Source organism: Calliopsis andreniformis, chromosome 3 (assembly GCF_051401765.1).
Source record: "Calliopsis andreniformis isolate RMS-2024a chromosome 3, iyCalAndr_principal, whole genome shotgun sequence".
NCBI classification, from domain to species: domain Eukaryota; kingdom Metazoa; phylum Arthropoda; class Insecta; order Hymenoptera; family Andrenidae; genus Calliopsis; species Calliopsis andreniformis.
The window spans coordinates 26755182-26770479 of record NC_135064.1 but is presented as its reverse complement, the minus strand read 5'-3'; the positions used below and the strand labels follow the sequence as shown (position 1 = coordinate 26770479).

Here is a 15298-nt window from a genome sequence, read left to right as displayed (position 1 = left end):
TGCAACCTGGATGCAGTGAAGTGTGATGTGATATAGTGAGGCCAGTGCTGGTCGCAAGATGGCCGTCATGGTAGGAGGAGCCTCCTGCTGAGCCGGGAATCGATCCCAGGACTTCGCGGGCTTGCGCTCTCGAACGAGTCGTGAACAACTCGTGGGCGAAAAGGGGGAGGCAGAAAAAGGACGAGGCACTCGGGAGAGAGAGGCAAAGGACAAGACAAAAGAGGGACAGAGTCGGAGAGACCAATTTACCGCCCTGCGGCCAGCAGGCTCTTTCAATTTTTCCCTCTTAATGAGCAGCCGCCGACGACGACACCGACGTGATGTCCTTACGCGCGGCAAATGAAATTATCCTCGATATAATCCGACGAAACGAGCCGTTCCTTTAACTTCTCCTTGACGAAAATGAAAATGAGATCGTATCTAATGATGCTTCGAAGCTCGTTCAAATTCTTGTCTCTAGGAATGGTGATCAGCTGATTTTAGAGTATGAGCACAATCGACAGGACTATTGAAAATAGTACTTATCAATTTTTCAAAGTAGAGTATGTGTAAATGATCTATGATTTCTAAATTTTCTTACTGAAGTTCTAAAACTAAATAGGTGGTGCACTTAACCCCAGACAGATCAATCCGTTTGCTCCACTACTTTCTGCGATAATCTTAACATTAAATTTCCTGAAGAAATCTCCTCGTATGGTCTTAAGAAAATATTCTATAGTCATTTCACGTCTAACGTACACGAATATATTCGCTTGTTATAGCAAGAGAAGAAGTTTTTGCAAATGTATAATCTTAATCTTCTGAGGATGCCGACAGCAAGAATATTGAGGTTGGAATACTAAATAATTCATCCCAGCGCAATAACGAGCACGAAAAACTGGTTGCATCCCGTGGACAAAACGCGAAGCGGCGAAGCGCATCAAACACAAATAAATGGGCTTTCGTTGGCAAACAGAGTATCGGCGAGTCCTCCCTACCAGTCGCAGGAGATCAAGTAAATACGAGAGATGACATTAGGGTGGCGCGGTGCATCGCACGCATGTCGAAATCTAATTACAGGAATATAAGCGGCTCGAGGCCTCCGGGGACCATAAACGTCACGTCGACTCCAGAGGATTAACTACAACGCGTGATGTTTGTATTAATAAGTCGTAGATACTCTTTAATTTTGTTGTGCTAAAACACCGTGAGAATATTAATGAAACTTAATCAAATCTGTAATTTTACAGTGCACTTCGTTATTTTAGAGAGAATTCAATAGACAACAAATTTTCACAATTAAAATATAATATACAACTAAAATAATAGAATGAAGTAATTTGTGAGCTAAACAAATTTCCAAATATCTATCGAAAAATGATTTGGCAAGGGTATCGTCCTAGTCGATGCGCAAGATTGTAGAGAAGGGGTGGCTGGGCAGAGCCAACCCCTCAGGACGACTGCGCAAGCTCTCTGCAAACACTGCGTAAAACCGATAAGAGTCGCGTTGTGATGTGGCATTCATTATTTGGTTACATGTGACTGTGGTACAGATACAACACGTATTGTGTAATGTATTATCTCCTAGGGGTCACTGAACACTCAGTGCTCCCGAAAGTTATTAATTTCCCATGTAAACAGATCCCAAACATGCCACATGTAATTCTTCACAAGACCACGCGATTCTCCAAAATAGAGGAAACAATCAACCAATAAATAATCTCGATATGAACTACTCCAAAATATCCCCACCTCATCCGCGACAGTAGAACAAGCGTATGTATGTACGAACCTCTAAGACGACGAGAAGTAAGTCGTTAAAATACCAGGCACCCCAGTTCCATCGTGTCACTTGGGACAACCAGGAGAGAGCTACCACTCTCGCGCGACTAATATGTTTACACGTTCGATGAACCGTCGCGCAGCTAGACGCTCAGCGGAGCGCGCGGTTAAAAAGAGATCCCGCTCTTCTCGTGGAGTGTCAAGTGGTGCGCGATTAGTGTTCCCCATGCGGCAGCGTGCTCGTCTCTCGCCGACCGAAATCGTCCCGACTCACCAGCGAACGCAGGGTTCCACCACGACAATGGGGCGTCGTGATGTAACAACATGTGTCGCGTTCACAAGGCCCCCTTGCTGCTTGCCTCTATGTACACCATAGGGCACCATAGAATGGGGACCACTTAGCAGCCCGCCGGCGGTATACAACAAACAGATTAAGCGCCGGACAATAATAGACCCCCCGTTCCGTTCTTCAGCCTCGCCTCGGTGTCTACAAGCACCCTCTCTGGTCCTTCCTCCGAGTGCGAACCACTCGAAATCACGATACCTCGTGCGGCGGGATGCTGCTTTATTTGGCTCGGGATATGAGCAGTTAAAGTAGCCTGATCATTAATTATCCGAAGCATCGTGATGGAAAACGGGGCTTGGGAATTTTACGAGAAGCTCGTTTTCAAAACTTGTCGCTGGGAGGATCATCGTGTGTCATGGAGGTTTAGTATCGGGTAACTTCGAACCCAGCGGTGATTACGATCCAGGGAAGATGCAGTATTAATGAGATTGGTTATGTGATAATTTATGAATCATAAGTGCTAGTAACAGAATGTTGATCTGTAGAGAAACATTATTGAGACTTTGAGAATTGGCATGTGATTATACCTCTCCGTCCTTTTAAGGTAATATTGCAATCTTAATTAATAAACAGCAAATCTGCAGTACTTCCTATTATACACCATTAACATGTTCTTGAAGGTATGCTGCTACAAAGAAATTCATCCATCATGTCTCTCCACAAAGAACAAGATTTAAACATCAAAACTATAAGGGATCTACAACACGAATATGAAGAAGATAAGCAAATTATCTGAAATTCATTTTATCGGCCGCCACATAGCTTTCATACCGTGAACACCGACTGATGGGCTGAAAATGTTTGAGGCCCATTACGAGGATGCCAAGCGACAATGAGTTATGCGCGCCACGTGCGTGTTCTCATACCTTTATTACCGTATCTCACACGAGATAGCACATCGCGGTGTGCGGTTTACAAAGGGTCCCTGGTGATGCAACCACGTCCTGCTGCCCTTATTAGACGGTGAGTTCGCTGGCTACCAGCAGAGCAAAAAGGTGTGTCTAAGTCGGCATGTACCACGAGCGTGGCAGCTTTAAAGGAACACGGTGTCCCCGCGTATTCGACTCGGAATGTGGATCTGGAAGAGCGGACTGTCTCGTCGTTGGCCACTGAGCGAACGTAATTGGACAGAACGAGCCGAGTTAATGGCGCTCGGTACACGTTCAACGACAATGTTTCTTCGTTTGATTAGCCCGTGCAGGTCTTTCGAGATATTATAAAACGAAATACCAGATCTGTGTGTTAAGAGACGCGAGCTGACTGTCATTCGTTATGGCCTAATGGCTGAGATACTGGTCCATGAATCTATGGGATTCCCTGGGCATTTGGAGCAGTACCTAAATACGTGCTGGTAATGCAATCAATACTGGATATCCTTGTGAGGAGATCACGAGCAATAAAAGGCACTTTTGCCTTTTTCTCTGGCAATGCTTTAACGAATGGTAACAAATTCTGCATTGTTAATATAACAGCTTAGAATGCAACCTAATTAAAATATTCACGAGAAATTCATGGGCTGTCCCTCTTACAAGAAAAGAAAAACGAGTTGTCAACACATAAATTGGCCTCAGAAATCACTATATGTTCATTCTTTGAGCTCATGTGACGAATATTTTCTTAAAGAAATTTTAATTTATAGAACACGAATTACAGATACTCAACTATCTTCTCATTTTCTTAGAAAAAGAAAAAAATTGACAAAGATAGATTTTATTGTACACCCGTCAATTTTTAACCAACAAAATATTCTCTGCGCTCCTCAAGAATCCTCTCGATAAAGCGAATAATTTCACTCATGCAGATCGAATCTCGAATTCATCGGGATTCTCTGTTCTCGCGTCATTAACCAAAGAAACCGTGAAATACGCACCGCGCCGAGGCACTCTCTAGTTTTGCCGGCTGTTGGAGCTCAACGACTGAGCCCTGGATTACTTGGGATTACGCGAGGATGTTCATTCGAGCTGATTTACAAGGCCGACTCGACCTGCCGTTCGCATCAGTTCGGCTGACTGCCTGCGACAAGACGCGTCGTCGTTCTCGGGAAAACGTTACACAATGAGACGCCATGCAATAGGAACTGCACAAGAAGCTTCTTTACCTGCCGCCGACGTAAAAGGAGCCCCGAAGGATATTTTGGCAAAACTGTATTCGCCTAGGACTGCTCTCTTAAGCGAACAGGATACCATCGGGAAACTGATCGGCCTATTAGATATACTTGACTGGAAGGGAAGATAGGGACTCTTCTCACTGGTTGCTTAGGAATTTATTCAGCTTTAAGTACCCTGGATCCTTAGGGTGCATCTTCGTTGCGTTGAAAATGTATACAATTAGTTTACTATAAAATGTAGGAGTATGTCAAAGAATCTCTTCGCTGTGATATGTTACACTTTAGTACATTTCACTGAAGCAACTCGAAGCTGGTTTCACGTGTGCTCCGAATCGAATGTGGAACTTTCCTTTCACTGGATGAAAGATGGTTTCATAGAAAGGGCGTCATCCCGAAGCTGAACCCTGGGTATCACGCGAGTGTACAAATAATTCAGATGATAAACGAATTAAGTCGAAATGGGATGATGAAAGGCACGTTTAGGGGTGCAAGTAGAGCCTCGGCTTCTGCATTAATGCGAGGGCTGATGTAGCAGAACGTTTGACCCCTCGGTCCCTTACGCGAAAACAGTCGCGGCAGAGGAAGAGAAAGAAGGGGGAATGGATGGTGAGAGAGAAGGATGCACGTGCTCGACTCATGAATCAAGTCGTATTAGTGAGAGCAGAACAGGCGTGGCGGGCACCAATCTACCACTCCAACTTCAAGTAGATTGGATTTCTCTGAAGTTTATTCAATTATCTGGGTACGAGTCTAGTCGAACGAATAGAGGTGCGTCGTTCAGTGTTTCCTACAAATAGTGTCGATTACGTGTATTCCTGCTGTAGACTTTCTAGCCCAAAGAGAAAATCGATACCAAATCACGAATATTTTCATGAATATTTTACTCCAAATCTGAAAGAAATTCAGTGGAAGATCTCTGAAAGCTATGCTGAATCACTTCTAAATCCATAAGGTGAAAAATAGTACGCATTCATAACATAAAAGTGTACTCTTAGAAAGCAGGTATTGTATAGATCACAGAATTAAGATTTATGTATAGATACCTACAAGGTGATAGAATTTACACTGAACACTACCAACTTCTCACTGCTACCGTCTGCTCAAGAAAAGCATCCCTTCCATCAGAACAGACAGAAAACACCAAATGTCCTTCCGCTCACCAAATAAAGCACGCGATTGCAATGGCGCGATGGCAGATTCCTCTAGATAACAAAAGGGTTAAAAAGTTGGAAGAGAAGAAAAACGACCGTTCTGTGACATACAGCGACTATAATCTACAGAATCTTATGGGGAAGGATAGTCAATGTACAGGGGATATCTTGGTCGGTTATCGATATTCCCAGACAGGTATTCGCATCCCGGGTATTTACGATCGAAGCATAAAAGGAAACTCGAAAACAGTGTATCTTACAATGTTTGCTAGCTATTTTTCGCCACGAACATCTGCCTCGGCTAGGTACGTGCATGTATTGCAATTCTTGGGGGTTGTTTTTCACTCGCGAACAGAGAAGAAAGTATCCAGACGCTCGCCAACGTGACGCTGGACTTTCTGTTTCTTATTCGAATGTCGAATATTCAAATGACCCCTGCGACTGGATAATCGACGCGAATGATCGTGCACGGAATTCTCATGGGACTCTATTGAAAGGATAATACGTCCTCCTGAGACTGGTTTCTATTTCGAGAAAGTCGCTAGTGTAATTTAATAGAGAAGGACGTGGAAATGCATCTCCTGATTGCCAATAGTGATAGAGAGACGAAAGGGTAAAAATTGAAAGATGCTATTTTAAGTCTATCCAAACATTTTTTGGAAGTGATTTCAATACCTATTTTTTTCAAATAGGGAAGGACAAACTTCCCTATAATAACTAAAATTTAGTAAAAAATTGTCATTTCTCATAAACTGTAAAACTGGAATGCGTGACACTAAGACGACAGTTTCCATGAAAATAATAGGTATAATTGACACGTGCTCCAAAACGCGTCGACTATGCAGTAGTCCAAGTTCAACTATCTCTGTGCTCCAAAATGACTAGCTCCAAAACACATACAGCTTATTACCTCATCTCCACCTTGTAAGATGCCCTATGTACATAAAAAAAAAACAGAATCGGAGCTCGATAGCTCAAAGCCACCTTTCTCAGCAACCACACTCACCGTTATCTAAACACCGTGCTTTTTTTTATCGATAACGAAACAATTCGTTTAGATAAGTAAATGAGTAAAAAAGCGCAGGGATAATCGAAAGGGGTGAGTTGCGATGGTGAGCGAGGGTTTCGCGGCCGCGCGGAAGAAGCGAGTGAGTAGAGGAGGAACGACAGGAGGCGTGGCGAGGACGCGCACGCTCCACGTGACCCTGTCGTTCCGGAAGGCGGGTCTTGGGGAACACGGCGCACAACTACAAGGGCAGTGGAACGGGCTGGTGGTCACCGGGTGCTCTCTCTGTCGTCGCGCGCGCGGAACACCTCGAGTCGCGCTCCGTTCCACGTACAACACCTGCCGGACGATTGCTCGCTCGTGCACGCTCCGTTCATCCGTGACTCCTTAAAAGTGCTGTCCTCCGGCCGTCGATCGTCGCGCCAGCAGAAGGATTTCGGGGAAACGAGGAAAAGCGCGCAGCATGGACGATAGCGTCATGCTGACACAGGCAACGCGCGTCCACGCGAAGCGACGAGACTGATACCGCTGAAAGGAACACGTCTAAAGAGCATTCGCGACCGTAGGAAAGTCATCCCGCCAAAATGCTGTTGCCGCAGGATATGATGGCAGCCCAGTCGAAGATGCTGTACCAGATAAACAAATACTACGGGGAGAGGGTGCAGGCTCGCATGGGCCAAGTACAGAAGACCATCAGGGAGGTGTGCAAGGTGGTGCAGGACGTGCTGAAGGAGGTGGAGGTCCAAGAGCCGCGCTTCATCTCCTCCCTGACCGAGTGCAACGGCCGCTACGAGGGCCTCGAGGTGATTTCGCCTGGCGAATTCGAGGTGGTCCTCTACCTGAATCAGATGGGTGTGTTCAACTTCGTCGACGACGGCACCCTGCCGGGCTGCGCCGTGCTGAAGCTCAGCGACGGACGGAAGAGGTCCATGTCGCTCTGGGTCGAGTTCATCACCGCATCCGGTTACCTGTCCGCCCGCAAGATACGCTCGAGATTTCAGACCCTGGTGGCGCAGGCCTGTGACAAGTGCGCCTACAGGGACTCGGTCAAGATGATAGCAGACACCACCGAGGTGAAGCTACGTATCAGAGAGAGATACGTGGTGCAGATCACGCCGGCGTTTAAGTGTTCTGGCGTGTGGCCCAGATCAGCGGCACATTGGCCGATCCCACACATACCCTGGCCACATCCGAACCTTGTGGCGGAGGTTAAAACAGAAGGCTTTGATCTGTTGTCTAAGGAGAGCGTGGCTCTTCAGGGCAAGCAATCGGCTATGGAGGGCGATGCCTGGGTTCTGTCGTTCACCGAAGCAGAGACGAGGCTGCTGCAGGGTGGTTGTCGCAGGAGATGCTTGAGTATCTTAAAGACCTTGAGAGACAGACACCTAGATCTCCCAGGGAACCCAGTGACGAGCTATCACATGAAGACTCTATTGCTCTATGAATGTGAAAAGCATCCTCTTGAGACCGAGTGGGATGAAGGGTGCCTGGCGGATCGAATTAACGGGATTTTTCTGCAACTGATATCTTGCCTGCAGTGTCGTAGGTGTCCCCATTATTTCCTTCCCAATTTGGATCTGTTCAAGGGGAAATCGCCCAGTGGTTTAGAGAATGCCGCGAAACAAGTGTGGAGACTCACGCGAGAGCTATTGACCAACAGTCGAGCTCTGGAGAAACTTTAGCGGGTTTGATTCACTGGTTGGAGGAGAAAAACGAGAGTTTTGCGCGTCGGAGGATTCGGTGACTCGTACAAAGACACTTTCGGGATCTGACTTTCGCGGCGGTTCTTTTACCTGCTTTTTACCCTAGCTCTATACACGGAAAGTCTACTTTTACTTGCTATTCTACAGTAGTGGCTTCTTGAACGTATGGGGATGGTATAACGGACAGAACTCCTGTTAGAGATTAATTATTTTGTTTAAGAAACTGTACTAATAATGAAAGTTTGACTTTGATTATTCGTCCAGAGGCGCAACTCGTTTCGGTGCAATATTTTTCTTTACCTTTTGTTTCTCGCGAAAATAATTGTTGCTAGGTTTTAATAATTGGAAATTTTATTAAATTTGAGGGCTTCTGAAATTTCGTTAAACGAATAGGAGACATTGATTGGCTTAGTCGAAGATCGAGGCGTCTACTGAATCGACAAAGGATGTAGAATTTCGAAAAATGTTACCGAAGCGTCTTTTATACAACTGAAAAGCTTTCGCTTGAAACGGAATCTTGCACTTACTGGCGCTGATTAAACGGCGCGCAGGTGCCTAGATTGTCTATATAGCGTTATTCTATATGAGCAATTAATTACTTCATTAGCTACTCTTACCTGTCTAAATCGCTGATGTGAATCGTCGTGTGATCCGTTGTCGTTATTAATCTAATGTTTATAATCGGTTAGCGGCAAGCTTCCGACGGTAGTTGGACTACGCATTGTTATATGTAAATACTTTTTTATATTATTTAAATGATATTTATTTTTACTCGAATCGTTATTCGAACACCATGTAAATACTTAATAAACGCATTTCGTCTCGTACTAAATGTGTGTAAGTTACTTAAACTAAACCTATACTGCGTGAAGTAGAAGGGCACTCTACAATACTGCAAAGCTCCCAGACTACCAAATTGAATATTCAACACGAACCATAAAATTGCAAGAAACAAAAGTTTATGTACAATTACTGACTAAAATTGAATACACAATATTTCGTTTCATTGAGAATTATGGATATTAAGAATGTGCCCAAATGTACTCCACAAACTTTGCCTCCACCTCGTATTTACCGAAGGATATTTTTTTAAGCTTTTATCTTTATAATTCATATTATGACAGACGATAGTTTTTTGACGGCCAGTTAATTTGGAGCAAGCGATTCACCAGACAAGAGGAAGAATATAAATGCCATCGGTGGGTAATTATTATCTACGATATTAACACTTCTATACGCATTCGAGGAGATTGAAACGCCTCGTCAAGGCATCGCTACCGAGTTTCATGGGCCACTATACGCCTACATAACCCCTCGTGTTCTTATCTTAATACTCTCCTGAAATTTCTTCCCTTATCTAACCGATGCAATGACACTCGTCGGCCGCTGCCACTCAGCTTTCCTCTCGGACGGTACCATCGTTACGGAATTTACGTTATTATTATTGCCCCGTAAAACAAAGTGAGGGGAAAGCAGTTTCCTCGGGCGAGAACGCGCCCCGATGAAGCACACTTTACGCGCCATATCGTTGCAGTTCCCCTGCGATTTACAAGCCTTAATGGTAGAGTTATCGGTGTCGTCGTTAAACGTAGATTTTATAACGACTTTTTGCGACGCGACCGTCCGGTTCTCAATAAAATGGCTGTAAATAAACGTGTCCCTCCCATGCAAGGTCCCCACTGATAACTCAGCATCCTACTCTCATCGGCCGCCGAACGAATTTCTTATTTTGGCCACGACGGAATGTGATGCACCTCCGTAAAATTTTCAGACAAAGTTTCAACCCGAACCAACGCCGGAGGAACCTCTCAACGGTGGGTATTATTCGAGATTTCCGAGTGCAAGACAAATCCTTTTGGGAAAATGTTTTGACGTTTCGTTGGTGGCTCGCTTGCTTTATCGGTAGCTGCAGATTCAACTGATACCGAAATGTGTCTTTAAGAAATTGTCTGTTTAATCCCTTCACTACTGATCCTTCTTCTCTTGCATAATATATCCTACTGGTGAGATCAGAGTGCCCGAAACTTTAGTGAAATGTGTAACTAACTTATTTTGGAGCTACATGACTGCAATTTAATGAATCGTTATACTGAGAACAGATAGTCCTGTACACCTTGCATCTGTGCCTAAAATCAGATAAGCTGAGTGTACCTACTCCTCTTACTACCTATCTTCTATGTATGAAGATCCAGTATTCAACACCATGCACTTGGAGTTTCCCAAAAATACATCAATTTACACCGTAAACCTCAAGCACTATCAGCTACAAGAATTTCCACCACAAAAACATGAAGAATCTTACCCTCTCTCCCTTCTGCAAGCTCCAAAGGCAACCTCAGATCAACAGCCATGGTAACTAACCAACAATTACTAATATTCACACCGTGAGGTCTCGCTCAAACGTACAAGATGAACCAAAATCCTCTGAAAGTATCGAGGCTTCCGGAGCGCCGAAGTCAGTGAAGCGTGGTCTCCACCATAACGAAAATTTCGGGGCAGCTCGAAGGGGTTGCGGAGGAATGGCCGAGCCCTCTGTGTCCACGAAATAAAACGAGTCTAATCTGCATAATTCATGGAGGGAAGAAGGTCTGCGTTTGGGGTTAGCCGCGCCGCTGCCCTCGTCCTTCGACGCGCATAACGTATAGGTAGAACGGAGCCCTGGATCGATCTTGTCGGACTACCATGGCTGGCCACGCCTGTGCGCCGCAGCTTGCTCACGATTGGCCGAGCCATCAGCCACGTGGCGTGGTCTGGGTTAGGTCTTTGCTAGGTCTGGCCTAACCGCACGCCTTCGCTCAGCCCGAAGAGCGGGTGGCGCGGAGGAGGTGAACGACAGCGCAGTCGACAATCTGCTCCTGCCCGGAGTCGCTCGCACACCTTTTCCTCCCGCTTCTCGTTCGTGTCTCCGACGCTCGCCGGCGTCCCTCAGCGACGCAACGCGACGCAACGTGACGCAACGCGACGCAACGCGACGCGACGCTCGGAGGAAAGTCGCTCCAAAGGACGAGTGCAGCGCGGCTGTTCGACCCCCTCGGTCGAGGTGGTCAATTTTGGTCTACGATCGCAGGAGTGACAGGGAACGATAGATGGAACACCAGTGGCGAGGGATGCCTCGCTGAAATCGCAAGGACTTAGATCGATTAAGGGACTGAAGGCACGATGCGGTGATCGGTGGCAGAGATCTCGACAAGGAAGCCCTCAGAGGCTTCAGGCCGACGCAACCATGTTGTTGCCGGCCGATATGTTGGCGGCGCAGTCCAAGATGGTATACCAGATCAACAAGTACTTCGGGGAACGGGTAATGACCCGGAAAAGTCAAGTGATGAAGACGATCCAGGAGGTTTGTCGTGTGGTGCAGGATGTGCTCAAAGAAGTCGAGGTACAAGAGCCTAGGTTCATTTCGTCATTGACAGACTACAACGGTCGCTTCGACGGTTTAGACGTGATCTCACCAACAGAGTTCGAAATTGTCATTTACCTGAACCAAATGGGGGTACTCAATTTCGTGGACGATGGGACGTTGCCGGGCTGCGCGGTGCTGAAGCTCAGCGACGGTCGGAAGAGGTCCATGTCCCTTTGGGTGGAGTTCATCACTGCATCCGGCTACCTGTCTGCCAGGAAGATACGCTCGAGGTTCCAGACTCTAGTAGCGCAGGCCTGTGACAAGTGTGCCTATAGGGACTCCGTGAAGATGATAGCAGACACCACCGAAGTGAAATTGCGAATCAGGGAGAGGTACGTGGTGCAGATTACGCCGGCATTCAAATGCGCTGGCCTTTGGCCCAGGTCTGCTTCCCACTGGCCCATAGCGCACATACCATGGCCCCATCCGAATATCGTGGCAGAAGTGAAGACAGAAGGCTTCGACATGCTATCCAAAGAATGCATAGGTCTGCAGGGGAAGCAGTCAGCGATGGAGGGTGACGCCTGGGCGTTATCTTTCATAGACGCAGAAAATCGGCTGCTACAAGGCGGCAGCAGGAAACGCTGTCTGAGTATTCTTAAGACCCTCAGAGACCGACACCTCGATCTACCTGGTAATCCAGTCACCAGCTATCACATGAAGACCCTACTGTTATACGAATGCGAGAAGCATCCCCATGAAGCAGAGTGGGATGAAACGTGCATCGCGGATCGCATCAACGGGATCCTACTGCAACTGATCTCTTGCCTGCAGTGTCGCAGGTGTCCTCACTATTTCTTGCCAACCCTCGATCTGTTCAAAGGGAAATCCCCGAGTGGACTGGAGAACGCGGCGAAGCAAGTGTGGAGATTGACGAGGGAGCTGCTGACTAATAGTCGAGCCCTGGAGAAGTTATAATAAAGAGGCATCGCCCACGCGAAGAATTGTACGTAAAGACAGAAGGGAATAAATCACGCGTGTCGATGTAACAAGCTTCTATGAACCGTAGAGAGAAATTAGTCAAGATGCGGTTGCAGATGACTTCGTAGGAGTCATCGACGAGAAGATCGCCTCTGATTATCCACTTTGGAGCTTGCGGCACCAGAACCTTCGACTTCAACTGCTCGAGGACAATGGAGAGCCTTCATCCGAGGATTCTGTGCTTGGAGACGTGTAGTGTGTGCTTGCAACGATCTTAACGAGAATAATTACGCGTGCATGTGTGATTTTGTGATCCACGCAGCCCGCGGGCGATTGAACCAGTGCCATAAAGTACGCAAACGTTGAAAATTCGGTTTCGTTTCGCGACTCGAACAGTTGTTCCTCGACTCGCTACTCGCCGACGGCAGCCACGTCGAATCGCGATACTTCGGCGTTAACTCTTAACCGGTGATACACACTTTTGCTTCTGAATTGTTCATTTTATACATGCTATTCGGTATTTAGTGAGAGTACTCGTTTATACTCTTTTGAACTAATAATCTGAGGACATAATATAGGAGAGTCACCGGTTACGAGTTACTTGGTCCTCTCTTCTAATCGACTATTCTATCCCCGCCGCTATGTAAATACATCTTAAGAGATATTTATTGAAGTGTACACGAAAATGTGAAATATAATACTATTTATATGGAACCGTAACTAAAAGTGATTGTCATTTTGTTCGAAGAGAATCACGTCCACTCCTCTCACCTACTGAATCTATTTGAATATCGAGCTGTCGTAAAATATAGACTCGGACCATGAGAGGATCGTTAAACGTTCCTTAGTTCGATGAGCAGAGTTAGGCCTCGTAAATTTTATGTCTGATCTTGCGCCTTTTTGTGTCTCGCCCCTGGAGATCGAGAGGAGCGCGCGCTTGCACGAATAAAATTCTGACGAGCATAATACGATAAAACACCGTGTCATTTTCCTCGTGTTTTGTCTAACTGAATTTTGTCATCGGTCTAACTTGGTCGTTTGTAATCTTCTTCGAACGATCAATAGATGTAGAATCACTATTTCATTTGAACAAAGTTAAATATCCGATCGTCTTAGTTTATATTCTTATTTCACGCATGTTTTCTGCTTCTAGTATTCCCAAAAGTAGTATCATCGCTCGATAAGCAAAGTACGCGTTACCTGGATAAACCAGCCATTATTTACACATCGTTGAACGTCGTTCATATGTCACCAGCTCGAGCTGTTTCAAAACAGGCTAATATCTCTATTGTATGGGTCGAGAAATGGTCGTTGAGTAGTAATCAACAGCAATTATCGTGAGGTATTACTGTGCACAAGGAGCATGTTTTATGCAAGGCGACGTCGAAACCGGTGGAACTGTTGAACGCTGGTGCCACGTTGTGCATAAAGATATTGCAATCGACGGGGGGCGCATGCAAGACTGATCGCGATTTCATTTTAGGAACACTTTTATGTGCTAATTCAGGGAACGTTATTAGTCGTACTTCAACTGGATGTTAGGAAATGTCGGATAAAGTGTAGCTCGTTTGGTGGAGGTAGGTACAGCCTGTTAGGAATGTTGGATTATCAAAGAAACTGGCAAGAGTAGGGTGCAACAAGACTTGGATGTAATTTGTTGGATAATTTTCTAGATAGGGCAGCAGACATAAGTTCTGGAACCAGTAAGAAGCGATTTCCCTGTGTAATAGGTTTCAAGCTACCAAACTGATGGGAGCATCCACTTAACTGACGCAAACGAGCGCAAAACTGGCAGCAATTCAAACAACAATTACTAATATCCGTGTTTACCGTACGTGCATCAAAGAAACTTCAAATAGTCTTGTACGTGGAAACGGTGCGTGTGCATAATGTATGCAGTGTAACCAGCAAAATCTGCAGCTCCGTCTTAATAAATGTCTTTCGAATTGACACTGACTACTGGCCAAGAAATATTGATAATTTAATTAATATATCCGTCTAATCTACAGATTCGATGAACCATTACGTATGTCTAGTTGTGACATTAGATGATTTGCGAAAACGAGGTAATTCAGAAGTTATCTTACTGACTGAGTCTCTCACGCTTGATACCTACTTATTACAATTCTACAATTTTTATACTGAGTTTTGTTTCTTCTCCGGCTCCTTTTTAAAGCCACGGTAATAATTAGATAAACATGCAAATTTATTCACTGTGGTAATTTGTTGTGCACATGGCCACTTAATATTTAATCCACGATCGTTACGAGACTAAGGTCTGATAGTATTCACGCTACGAAACCGGCAAATTTGGCAATGATCTTATAATACTGTCGCGTGTGCCGTTCGTCTTCAGTTTTAATTAAAACGACGACCGTTTCTTATGTAGCAAACCAACGACAATGTTAGGCATTTATTTATTTCTGAGACGATCGAACGATTTCACATTTCCTCGCTCGTCGGCCGACCGCTTTTCTTTTGATCGCGAGATTAAATCGATCGCACGGAGACCGAATAAAGGACTCTTAGCACGCGAATTTTTTGCGAAAACTTACATGGAAAGGGAATTTATCGCTTCTGTTCTCCTCGAACAAAGTCCTTTTCAACCTAAATGGAAGTTGAAACGACCATGATGGTCGCAAATGTATAAAAGTATAAACAATGGAAATTAATGGACATTATTCATGCGATTACGAAGCACGAAGATTGCCAATACAATATATTTTTTTCCAAGAATACTTTGTACCTCCAAATGAAGTTAGAAAATTAATAAGTCATCAACTTGGAAAAGGTGAAAAAATATCAAAGTTATAAAGAAATCTGTTATTACATCTTATTTAAAAAGTTAGCCAACTTTTAGCCTATGCCATGAAAATGCTTTAAAATGCTGTTCTCCACAA

General features: G+C 45.2%; 3 protein-coding genes across 5 annotated transcripts in view; 2 read left to right on the top strand and 1 right to left on the bottom strand.

Annotated features, from left to right (window-relative positions):
- Positions 1-15298, bottom strand: part of Rg (A kinase anchor protein rugose) — a 305329-nt gene that overhangs the window by 15274 nt on the left and 274757 nt on the right. The gene's annotated exons all lie outside the window — the stretch shown is intronic.
- On the top strand, positions 6646-8899 carry LOC143188847 (protein mab-21). The gene has a single exon (XM_076393321.1). It carries the CDS (start codon positions 6956-6958, stop codon positions 8051-8053), a length of 1098 nt encoding a protein of 365 aa, XP_076249436.1. The 5' UTR covers positions 6646-6955; the 3' UTR covers positions 8054-8899.
- On the top strand, positions 10938-13174 carry LOC143188788 (protein mab-21). Its single transcript, XM_076393230.1, has one exon. The coding sequence runs from the start codon at positions 11298-11300 to the stop codon at positions 12393-12395; it is 1098 nt and encodes a 365-aa protein (XP_076249345.1). The 5' UTR covers positions 10938-11297; the 3' UTR covers positions 12396-13174.